The following is a 12,513-nucleotide window of genomic DNA, read 5'->3' as shown; positions in this document are numbered from 1 at the left end:
GTCTCATGAGAGGCGTACGATGCGTATATTACATTTGGCCAGTGGTTTAAAGATCTCTAAAGACAAGCAGGTGACAATTACCTAAGAGGGGACATTACACAATCCAACCACATAGTGTCTATTTATCGACTCATTCGTGTTTCTATGTGTGCGTGCGCGTGCGCACACACACACATCACTTTATATCTGTATGTGTGTATACACATACATGCATACACACACATAAGTATATATATTGCAATAGGCTGGATGCAAGAGGGTAGAGAGAGTTGTTTGCAATAGGAAGGATGAGAGAGTCATGATAGAGATCTACCAACTCAGTCAAAATCAGTGGAACGAGTGATGCTAGCAAAAGCCTCCCATGGCCATTATGAGATACATATGGGAGAAGACCAGAAAGGATGCTCAATTTTTGGCTTACATAAGGCCATAGGGGGAAGTGGGGGTTTTTGTTGCAATTTTTCGGCACCTGGATGAAACAAACCAACTGACACCTCGTGTGTGGAAGGAAGGGCTTCTTTAGGTTTAGGTTTGATGTTGATATTCCTTTTCGTAGAGCTAGGTGTGGCAACTACCCTTTTCAAGCCCAAACATTATCACTCATAGGCTACAAGGGACCGAGTCGAGGTTGGAACCATAGCGCACATCTCTCCTGCCATGGAATGTGTGTTTGCAACTCTGTTTCTCCTACCCCAGGCTACCAATCAACAACAGACTATGTGCGTATGCGTTGAAAATCGAATGGTGGAAAACAACCAATTGTGCATTTGCGCAAAGCTGGGTATTCCGATGGGTGGAGATTGTGGCTTCCACATCGACAGGGGAGATGCTTGTGCACCCTCTCTCTCTCTCTCTCTCTCTCTCTCTCTCTCTCTCTCTCTCTCTCTCTGTGGCTATGGTCACACGAGGCATAGCTATTAATTACTTTTTTTTGATAGGTCACGCGAGCAAATGGGGATAACATAATAGAACTATGCATGTGCTTTTGTAACTATGCCAAAATCAGCATAGTTCCGCAAGGTAACATGGAGCAAAGCATTCAAAGCTGCGACAACTTTATGTGAAAGCTTTGAGTGCATCGACATGGGCTATTGCGATTGGCAATGCTCTCTCGCGAGCGACTCTTAAGCGAGCAAGCTAGGTCCCATCACACCCGCTCACACTAGCTACACACTACTACGACTAGATCTCCAACTGGCTATTACCATGCGAGCTTTCTCTGCGCGTGACCATAGCGAACAAGCCACTGCCTGTTAATTACATGAAGCTTCTACGGATGACTATGCTCACGGGACCACTGCCTTATTAACACAAGTTGGAGAGATGCCAACATTGCCAAATTGCCCTCTCATGCTGTTCGTGAAAGTTATGGCGCGGGAAAATAGGCCAGCCTATCAGGTGCCCAAAAAGTCACTGAAGCTCTCATCAGCAGCCAACCCCCTCGCGGGCGCACGCCCGCGCTCTGTGGCACATACACAGAGAGAGAGAGAGAGAGAGAGAGAGAGAGAGAGAGAGAGGACTCAATTTCCTTCCGTCGATATTGTTTTTGTTCGAATCTGCAGATTCAAGCACATGCAAACACGAGGGTTGAAGACAAAAAGATCACCTCAAGGCTCAAGGTGCGAGCCTACTAGCCTGCGCTCTCTGTCGCTCTCTCTCTCTCTCTCTCTCTCTCTCTCTCTCTTTCACATACACACGACAATCCTGTTCAGCACCTCCCTGTAGCCCGCACTGCCACTTCTGCAGTCTTGTCTCCTCTCTCGTGGGACTTGTTGCTTGCGGGCCGCCCACAACCCCCCACCCCCCCACCCCAACGCAACTCAAACAACACATACACATGGAGCGACACACAATACACCATCAAAACGTAATCCAATACCTTTGCTTGTAAACGTTGACGTGATCTTCATCTTTCTGTAAGATTGTTGACCTGATGCTTACCAGCTCTACCTAGAAAATCGCTCTGCATCTACATGTGCGCTTGTTTAGTAGAGGATCATGACACAATGCAGGGGGTGTTTTCTGAGTCCATTTTATTAGCGGCTCTCATAGACTCATATACTTCACCGGCACCCACTTCGAGCTTCTGTGACCCCGCATTCTTCTCTTGCTTGTGACGACCCAGAGTATTGCATATGTACCTCAGATTTTTATAAAGCTGTTTTAGGTGGAGGTGAATGTAGAGCAATGGAAAAAAGTCCTTCTTCCAGACAGAGCACAGAATCTTCTGGCTTGAGTTCTCTCTTGCACTTTGCTTAGCCGTTCCTTGGCCATATATTTTCTGTCAACAAGCGAACACAATCGCTCTCTTCTTCTGTAGGTATCGTATTGTTGGTGGAGTGAGGTTTTATGCTCTTGGAGAACAACTGACTAGCGACAAGAAATGAGGATAATGCATTTTGGAAACTGAGTGTTGTATGGCATGGTTAATCTGCGTTTTCAATGTGGGGTTTCTTATTGTCTCTCATTAAGAGCTTGGCCTGCGTTTTGAACGTGTGGTTTCTTATGTTTCTTATACATAGTGAAGAAGGCCAAGCGGGTTCATATAACACAGACATAGTGAAAGCAAGGTGTCCACAATTGATCTTCTTAAGCGGATTCCTGGTAACTTGAAGTTTTCCTTAATGACAGTCCTCCTCAAATGAGCGTCATCTCCTAGTTGAGGGTTGGGCTTATAAGATATTCATGCAAGTGAGCCTTGTTGCAATCCCAGCAGTTCAAAAATGCGGAAAAACGAGTCACTGTCTGCCTTTGATGGGCATATCTACACGAGTGAGGATGAGATAATTAGAGGAGGCGATAAGGGTGAGACGTCTGATTCATCATTGTCTCCTCCAGACTCTCCTGTGATTAGAGGGCGATCCCAGGGCTCCTTCAATCAAACGCCGGTCTGGCCTCAAAGCTACAGGTGCTATTCTCCTTTCTCTTTTCTTAGTGGCTGCAGCTTCGCTTGTCTCATGATAAGATAATGTGAATCTGTTCATGTGCAATGTTTCTGATTGGGTTGTTTCTACATAGTTATTTGTGGAAAGCAAGCATTGACCCAATTCATGTACAAGCTTTAGGCCACAAGCCAGGACTGACTGCAAATGAATTAATATTGGAATGTGCTTCCACAGTACAAGGGATAGATTGTGCTCACTGCATACATGAGTGTTTGTCTGCTTTGCCTTCGTTAAGATGGGAAACTGTTACTTGAGGGGATTCATAGCTTATGCCCAAACTGTTCTAGAACCAGCATTAATCACCCTTGATGTGCACTAGTAGACTTCTAGTAGGGTTGAAGTCAGCTTTTTTCTGGTATCTCAATAATACATTGTTCAATCAAATGTTAAATTTTGGCCTCCGTCTTGGTAGACTTTTGATTGTGCAGTCGTATAGGAGAGTCCATACCCGCCTTTTTGTTTTATCACTCCCAAGTACAATTAAATGAAGCATATTTAGGTAGTTCTGTTAGCATGATCATGCTACAGTGCAAGTGCAATGGACCTTTAAGAAATGTGAGGCCAAGTATAGATAACGCCCCAACTTTAATCACACTTTCATCAGATATTTCCTATCGAACTTTCTCGCACCAAATTTTTTGAACTGATTTATTGTGCCTGTTATATTTTTGCCGACTGATATTTTTATTTCGTCCAATGGTAAAAGCTTAAAAAGGTTAGCTCTGACCTATGAGTCCTGAATATAAGGAGAAGTCAGTCTTGTTCATAGTGCAGCTTTTTTGCTAAAAAAAAACAGGTATGTGAGTGACTTAAGTCATCAAACAAGCTCTGTTACATGAGCTTGTACTACAAAGAAAGCCAATGATGAATATTTATAAGCATAGAAAAGAGATCATCGAGGACTGAGTAGACAATGAGGGCGACTTTAAGGGATGCTTTGAATGCTGAGGCCAAGTTGTTCCACTGATAATGGTTGGGCTCTTGTATGCCACCTCGTGGGATTCAACTCTCACATAACATGAACTCTCCTTCATAGGAGAATTTTGTGGTCATTGTTGGAGGACAATGAACTTATATCTACATAGAGAAGGAATCAATAGGGACTGAAAAGATAATGAGAATGACTTCAAGGGATGCTTTGAATGTAGAGCCAAAAGTGTTGTTGGTCATATCAAGTGGCCTGTAGATACATACTGAGTGGAGGCAGTAAAACATCAACATCAAAGTGGGGTTTGTTAAAGGAAGCTTAACAGACTCAGAATTGAAATGGAATTGAAGAGACCTAGACTTTTGAGCACCACATTCACACTATGTGAGACAATGTAACAGGCCGGCACCAGGTGCCAATGGGAAATTTACTTGAGCAGACTTTACAACTGGAAAGAACTGAAGCATTGTTAGCACTTGCTGATGACATAGAAGAGGCATAGTTCCCCTTTGACGAAGGTTGGCCCCCAAATAGGTGCCCCTGGAGGTACTTCTTTATTTCATTAATGTTTGTTGAGATTACAATTGGACTGTATGACCTCACACAACTGATCTTCCCTTGGCCTTCAATTTATAGGCACTTGGCCCAAAGCAGTTTATAAATCCATCTGCTATTTGCAGCTTTACTTAAAAGCATGTAAAACATGAGTTTTTAGTATACTGGTGCTCAAAAAGCTTTTCCTAGTGTAGACTTTGCCATGTCAGCACCGTCCGTACATCTTGCTGTGAATTGTGCAGCGAATTGCGCTGCAGTTCATGGGCGGCTAAACTAATGGCTCTGTCACAGATTTGGAAGCGTGTACTTAATACTTTAAAACTAATTTACCATTTCACGTGGAATTTTGCATGACATAAAAGTGGGAAAAACAATGCAGAAAATCGATATAACACTAGGGACAAGAAGATGGGCTGGTCCCCCCCCCCCTTTGAAGGATATTCTTATTAATTTCTAAACTATTACCAGCACGTGAACCTGAAACAGAATTCATTGATCATGTCCCGAATATTTTTCTGATGCATATAAATGTATGGTTTCATAAGCCTATAGGCTGAAATTCATCATACCTGTAGCTGAGAAAGGATAGCTATGTCTGCTTTGTACTGGGATTTTCAGCGTGGGAGAAGCGCCTACTGATATCTGCTTGTGTAGGGGTTCCCCACAGGAGTTCTCCTTGGCTGAAATGTGCTTCTGGAACGTGTTAAGAGTGTTGAAATTTTCGCGGACAGCCGGCGCGCTTGTCTGAGTGCGACTATTCCCCGCCCACAAGCTCCTATGGCTGCAATCTACCTCCGCCGTGCGCTTCGCTGTCTTTGCATGGCCTTCACAGACACGAGTAAGAAAATCGTGAGGAGAGAGAGAATGTGCTGAACTGAGAGTTGAGAGAGGAGACTCTGTGTGGGTGGAAACTGCTGCAGAACCGGTAGCTCTAGGCCTTATGTAAGGTTGCGCATGCTAAATCCTTGCCACAGAGAGAGAGAGAGAGAGAGAGAGAGAGAGAGAGAGAGAGAGAGAGAGAGAGAGAGAGAGAGAGAGAGAGAGAGAGAGAGAGAGATGGAGATGAAATGAAATGAAATGTTATATTAACATCTTCAAAAGGCCAAAGTGACCTATGAGACCAGAAAGTTACAATGTGATGGATTTGAACAAAGTCCGAGTAACAAAAATAAGAATACCATGGAATCTTAAGCTGCTAGATGTGAACTAAGCAGCGTGATGGGTTAGCCAAATCACAGGAGATCCAACATCGGTCACTGGCGGATCTCATCAATCTCCTCCATGGTCAGTAGTCTGACCGGGCGTCGTGCATGTCGGGCCAGAGTGATCCGAATCCTCTGATGCAGCCTCCTTCAATATTGTGTAGTCCTCCGCAGTCGTGGGCGTCTGGATCTCCCCAGCTCAGTCGCTCGGTTGATCAGCGTGCCTCTGGTGAGAGGCAAATGTGGGCTTTGTTGTGGTAGTAGCTCCTTCGGGTGTCCAATGTCTGCTCTAAAGAAGTCTGTGGTCTGTCTCTGAGACTGGCTAGCCTCTCCTCTCATCAAGTTCTCTCTGTGTCTTCGCAGCTCGAGCAAAACCAAACCCAAGCATCTCTGGTCCTCGTACCCCATGACTCTGGAGAGTAGTCCAAAGCCCTCTCTGAACAAGCAGTGGAAGCGGCCTCGTATCTCATAGTAGACTTGGCAGTGGCATGTGTAGTGCAACTTTGTCTCAGGCTCTATGTGACACAGGGGGCATGTCATGGCCTGTGCTGTATCTCCCAGTCTCCACTTGTAGCTGGTGTGAAGATGTGCGTATCTGGCCAATAGCACATCGTATCCCATGAGTCAAGTGGGTATCCATGTATCTGGGTCTCGTCACAAAACCGTCCTCTGTAATCTGGAGAAGGTGCTCTTTGTAGAAGGCCATCTTCGTGTCTAGCTCATGTGTTGGCTGTATCCATGTCCTCCTGGTGTCTAGCTGAGTCAGGTCCTAGCGGACGAGCTTGGTGATCTTGGACTGTGTAAGAGTCAGAGAGGGTGCATCCAGTGAGTTCTGGAAGGGGGGAAATCTGTCTATGCTGAACCCATGCGCCTGAAACCATGATGTCATCTCCCCATAGTACATACCAGCATGCTGTATCTCCTTGCATGTCTGACTGTCGAGAGGACTCAAGTGCAAGACGGGCATATCTGTCCTTGGGAAGTTCCCGCATGCGGTGTATGAAGGAGAGTGATCTGGTGAGCGCCTCAACCACTAGTGGGGGGGTAGCGCCTCAACCACTAGTGGGGGGGTAGCTAGCTCTGCTCGGATAATGTCACATGGTATTGAAGCCTTGGCTCTAATGAGCCCCGATATCATAGATATCAGAGGCTTCTCCATGTTCCCCCATCCATCAGTGCGACCCGACCTCCCGTGATGATCCAATGAAGGTCCCCATTTCTCAGCTCCATAGAGCAATGCAAAAGCCACCAGAGTGTCAAAGAGCCAGAGCTTGAGCTTCGTTCGAGACTCTTGAAAATGAAGCTGTGAACATATCCTCTCCAATCTACCCAAATTCTGGATGGGCTTTGGTCAATCTAGTCTCTGCTGCCCTCCTCAATGAAAATGTTGGTTTACTAAAGATCACTCCAAGGTAAGTGTAAGCATCTGTATACTCCACTGTCTCTTGGCCGTATGTGAATTTGGGTGCTGACCTCCTGATCCACTGTGGGGTGGTATTAAACACCATAACCTTGGTTTTAACAAGGTTGACAGACAAACCACTTTCATGGGCAAACCCATGCAAAGCATCCAAGTGACGTTGCATCCCCTCCGGAGAGTTAGAGATCAACATAATATCATCAACATATAACAATGGTGGAATCCATGTCCCTGCCAGCTGTGCACCTCTATCACCATCTCTCTCAATAGTCATAAACCTCATCCACCTACATACCAAATAGAGTAGGAGAGAGCAGGCAGCCTTGCTTCACCCCAATAGTGGAAAGAACCGGTGTAGATAGACCCTCTGAGGTGCGTACATGCCCCACTACTGACCTGCATAATGCCATGATCCCCCAAATGAGCTCTGTGGGTACTCCCATCTCCTGTAGTTTACGCATCAATCTAGCTCTGGATACTGTGTGAAATGCTTTGCGGAAGTCCACAAGGCTACAATAGATCCGTCTCCCATGTGATCTGCCCTCCTCAATAATGGCTCTCAGTGTCAGGATATGGTCAAGAGTAGAAAAACCTCTCCTAAACCCTGCTTGCCCGGTTGCGCGTATCCCCTCCTTCTCTGCCCATCTACTTAGCTGCTACTCAAGAATGGATGCGTACAACCGTGCCAATGTGTTTCCAATCATGATAGTGTGATAGTTCTCAGGCTCCATAGGGTCTCTCGACTTGAAGATAGGTACAATAGTAGATAGGCTCCAAGTATCAGGCATGCCCTCACACATGGCACGTTTGAACATAAATGCTAGTAGATCTTTGGCATGCATGAAATGCTCAGCCACTTAGCCATCATGATCATATGCTCTCCCAGTATCCTGTCAATGGCCTTCACCATCTCAGTGGTGAAAAAAGCACTTGTGTGTGGGCATGGATCGGGGGGCTAGGAAGGGGCGGCTGTCCAGGAACTGTGTACAAAGATGATGCGTATTGCCCGAGGCCTCTGTAGAGGTAATGGCGAGGGGGGGGGGGGGGAGAGTGCGCATGAAAGAGCCGCCATGCCTCACGTGAGTCCTGACTCAAGAAAAGCTGGTACAGATCCTGCTCTAGTCGAGCCAAAAAAGCCCTCTTGTTCCGCCGCACTAGGTGTAGGAAGTCATCTGTGACTATCTGTGAGTGATGTCCCCTAAAAGCATCTCCCTCTAAAGTCTGACTCTAGTCTCGCGGCATTCCTCATCATACCAGCTGTTCTGGGGCATGCTCCTAGACGTCGTCTCTTCTCAGGCTGGGTTTGTGTGCTCAGTTTGGGGGTGTGGGTATGCCTCTGCTGCTGCATTATGTAATGTCTGTGTCAGTATAGCAGTAAGCTCCTCTAGAGGTCGCCGCGTCTCCTCAGTGAAAAGGCGCCTATAAATCCCATCTATGTATACAGAGTCCGTCTCTCGCTGAAGGTGTAGCGAGTAGGGACCGTTGCCCGTGGCCTGTGTGCTACACTAAACTGGAAAGAGATGGTCATCGACACAAGGGCATGATGCACTGCCACACCAACAGGTATGGGTCCAACCGTGAGATCGTGGATTCTAGAGATAAAGCTCGGCTGTGCCATGACATAGTCCACTGTGCTGGCTCCATGTCTGTGTCGAAAGCATGTAAAACCTCCCGCATTGGGAAATCTTTGTAGGCCATTCAAGATGGCCAGTCCATGTGTAGTCCCCATGTCTATCAAGTGTCGTCTATATTCAGTATGTTCCACATCCTGTGATAGTCTAGACAGGTCCATTTCTACAACATCCAGCTCTCTCAGCATCTCCTCTGAAGTATTATTAAAAACTGTCTAGTGATGGGCAGTCCTAGCATTGAAGTCCCCTAGAATGATAATGTCACTATCTCTAGAGAACTCCCATATGCCATCATCCAAAATAGAAAAGGGGGACTGTCCTCTAGGTGGTGCATATACTGATGAACTCGGGGAAAAGTAGCAAATAGCAATGTAAGATATTTGCCTGTCTCTGCTCTCAATCTCACCCACATGTACCTAGCCTGCTCATCCCTGCGGGCTATATGCATCAACGGCTGCAACTCCTCCCTGAATAACACTGTCACTCCCCCTGAGCCCCGCCCTCTGTGCTCTGATCGTGTCTCCTGTCTGCAGGCTGTCTCCCATGTGTCCACTGATGTGAGGCATAGACTGTCCAGGGGCCTGATGTGTCTCAGTGTAGAAGATGATGTCTCTCCCAGTAAAACTATCCTCAAAAGCACCCACATCAAGGCGCATAGATCCATGACAATTCCAGGTAGCAACTTTGAGTTTGGTCCCATAGGTCTCGCACCGTCATGGGGAGTGTCGCTCCAATATTACCACTCTTCCATCTCGTAAAAGGCAATCTTACCTTTTTCCCTTGCCGCTCTAATCTCCGGCATTACCTCCTGCATATGAGCGATCATCGAGAGGGTAAAATCATCCCCGAGAAAGATGCCCGTCTTCTTAAGAGTTTGTCTCTTCTTCAAAAAGTCCTTCGCTTCCATGGATGGAAAACGAAGGATGAGTGCCCTTTCTTTCGAGGTTTCTCCATTGCTTCCATTTTTCTTGTTGCCCACTCTCCAAGCTCTTGTGTGCATCGGCTCTTTAACCCCCATCAAAGTCATGAGCTCTTTTACCTCTTCGTCCACATTGTCTTTGTCTTTAAGGCTACAAATTCTCACATGTAAAGCGCGCACATGTCTTCTTTGCTCCTCTTCTAGTGTCAAGTTAATAATGGTGGGCGTGGACGTTGTTCCTTGCCTTTTCCTTTCTTTGCAACCTCAATCCATTTCTCGGCCTCATCCGCCTTCTGTTGAGTTTTTGTAATAACATCCACCCAAGAAGTCCTCATTTCTTTGTGCTGCTCTTCCACCTCTTTGATGGCCCGCACTTGCTCTTTAATGGTGTTGAGTTCGTCTATTACTGAGGGTTGCAATTCTCCCTCTTCAAGAGTGTTTCGTGATCGTATCTCGGTGAGATCCTTCTTGTGTGATGCAATCTCTTGATCTTGGGCCGTCACACGATCTTCTAACTTAGTTATCTTGCTTTCTTGGACCAACACGCTTTCTTCTAGCACCTTTATTGTGCCCAGTAGGTTTCGGTTGATCTTGTTAATGGTTTCGGTCATTTCTTCTTTGCACATTTGAACGACATCCTCTAAGGGGTCAGGCTTTTCTTTCTGCTTCCCTCATGCTTGATGGCCGCCAAAAACAAGAGGGTACGAGAACTTATGGCAGTAGAAACAAGACTGCACTATACGCAAAGGCGTTTCCACATTATGTATACATATTCTCCCACATCAAGCATACATGTGAAACATGCATTTTTGCATACAATTCCCCCCCCCCCCCCCCCCCCCTGCAATTTCTGCAATCTGAAAATTTCCTGAAATTCTGTGATTTTTCTGAATTTTCTGCAGCTCTGTGATTTCTGCAATTTCTGCAATCTGAAAATTCTGAAAATTTCTGAATTTTCTGAATTCTGCGAGTCTCTGAAAATTTGGAAAACTGAAAACCAGCATGCTGGATGTGTGGGCGTGTTTAGGTGTGTGAGTGTGGCTGGGTTTGGGGGGATGGGCTGGGGGAGGTACAACACGCGTGGGTGGTACAACACACACAGAGAGAGAGAGAGAGAGAGAGAGAGAGAGAGAGAGAGAGAGAGAGAGAGAGAGAGAGAGAGAGAGAGAAATGAAATGAAATGTTATATTAAACGTCTTCAAAAGGCCAAAATGACCTTTGAGACCAAACTGATACAATCCTTCTGGATCTAATCCAATGTCTGGGTACAAAAATAAAATGAAGTAAAGTGAAAGATTAAAACTAAAAGACTCAAATCGTCAGCTTGAAAATCATCATCATCATCATCCATGCCCGGGATGCCCGGCATCGGGCGTTGTCTGAGAAAGTATTGCGTCGGTCGTACTGAAGAGCTTCGTCAATGTCCGCCCTGTAATAATCGTATTGGGCGTCTCCCATGTCGTGCTATAATAGTCCCGATTCTTTGGTGAAGCCTCCGTTGATGTCGTAGTCGCCCTCGTAGACGTGGGCGTCTAGCTCTCCCGAGCTTAGTGGCTCTGTCCACTAATATACCTCTAGTAGAAGTGGGCTCTGAAGTCTGTTGCGAAGTGCTCATCCGGCTGCTTAGTCCCTGCTCGAAAGAAGTCGGTGATCTTCCTCTGTGAATGTCTCCCGCTGCTTGGTCTCCTCAAGAGACTTTCCCTGTGTTTGCACAGCTCTAGCAAAAACAACCAAAGGCATCTCTGATCCTGATATCTCATGACTCTAGCCAACTGTCCAAAGCCCCCTTTGAATAGACAGTGAAAGTGGCCTCGTATCTCGTAGTATACCGGACAATGACAAATGTGATGTAACTCTGTCTCTGGCTCTATATGACATAATTGGCATATCCTGGCTTGTGCTGGTACTCTCCTAAATCTTCCAGTCTCAATCTCTTGCTGATGCGATGATGTGCGCATTTGACCAATAGCACATCATATCCCATAGGATAAATGAGTGTCCATATAGGCCGGTCTGATCACATATCCATCCTTTGTTAGTTGGAGGAGATGCTCTCTATAGAAAGCCATCTTCGTGACCAACTCTTGTACCCGCTGTATCCATGTGCTTCTGGTATCTAGTTGAATCAAATCGTGACGTATAAGTCTAGTGGTCGTGAGAGAAAGGGAAGGCGCATCCAAGGAGTACATGGAATGGAGGTAGTCTATCCATGCTGAAGCCATGTGACTGAAACCATGATGTCATCTGCCCATACCAACATGATGTGTGTCCCCTTGTAACGCTAGCTGTCAGGATGACTCAAGTGCTGGCCAAGCATATCTGTCTCTGGGAAGGTCCCATAACTTATGCAGGAAGGAGAGTGATTTAATAAGGGCCTCAACTATGAGAGGAGGTACAGCTAGCTCAGCCCGAATAATCTCATGTGGCATTGAGGCCTTAGCCCGAATCATCCGAGAGATCATAGAGACTAGAGGCCTCTCCATACATCTCCATCCATCATTGCTACCAGATCTGCCCTGGTGGTCCACCGAGGGCCCCCAAATATGAACCCCATAGAGCATAGCTGAAGCCACTAGAGTGTCAAAGAGCTACAGCTTTGTTCGAGGTTCTTGAAACTGAACCTGCGAACACATCTTCTCCAAACCTCCCAAGGCTGCATAAGCTCTTGTCAATCTAGTCTCTGCTGCTCTCCTCAATGAAAATGCCGGTCCACTGAAGACTACCCCAAGATAGGTGTATGCATCTATATACTCCACTGTCTCCTTGCCATATATAAAAGTAGGTGCTGACCTCTTGACCCACTGTGGTGTGGTGTTCAACACCATAACCTTGGTTTTCCCAGGTTAACAGACAATTCACTATCGTGGGCAAATGTGTACAAAGCATCTAAATGACGGTGCATCCCCTCCGTGG

The 12,513-nt window shown here is 46.2% G+C and overlaps 1 protein-coding gene across 11 annotated transcripts in view; it reads left to right on the top strand.

Moving 5' to 3' along the window:
* The first annotated feature begins 1,465 nt into the window (after nt 1-1,465).
* Nucleotides 1,466-12,513, top strand: part of LOC147440239 (amino acid transporter AVT1C-like) — an 84,132-nt gene continuing 73,084 nt past the window's right edge. For 2 of the 11 annotated variants that reach the window (XM_086530029.1, XM_086530018.1), the window contains exons 1-2: nt 1,923-2,320; nt 2,523-2,908. In XM_086530029.1, coding sequence (XP_086386155.1) covers nt 2,724-2,908 — 185 coding nt within the window. In that variant the 5' untranslated portion in view covers nt 1,923-2,320; nt 2,523-2,723. The other 9 variants (XM_086530027.1, XM_086530024.1, XM_086530028.1 and 6 more) reach the window with 9 other exon arrangements.

Source organism: Adiantum capillus-veneris, chromosome 15 (genome assembly GCF_014529385.1).
Source record: "Adiantum capillus-veneris isolate H3 chromosome 15, ASM1452938v2, whole genome shotgun sequence".
Classification (NCBI taxonomy): domain Eukaryota; kingdom Viridiplantae; phylum Streptophyta; class Polypodiopsida; order Polypodiales; family Pteridaceae; genus Adiantum; species Adiantum capillus-veneris.
Note: the sequence above shows the minus strand (reverse complement) of the source record. Positions and strands in the feature narration are given on the sequence as shown.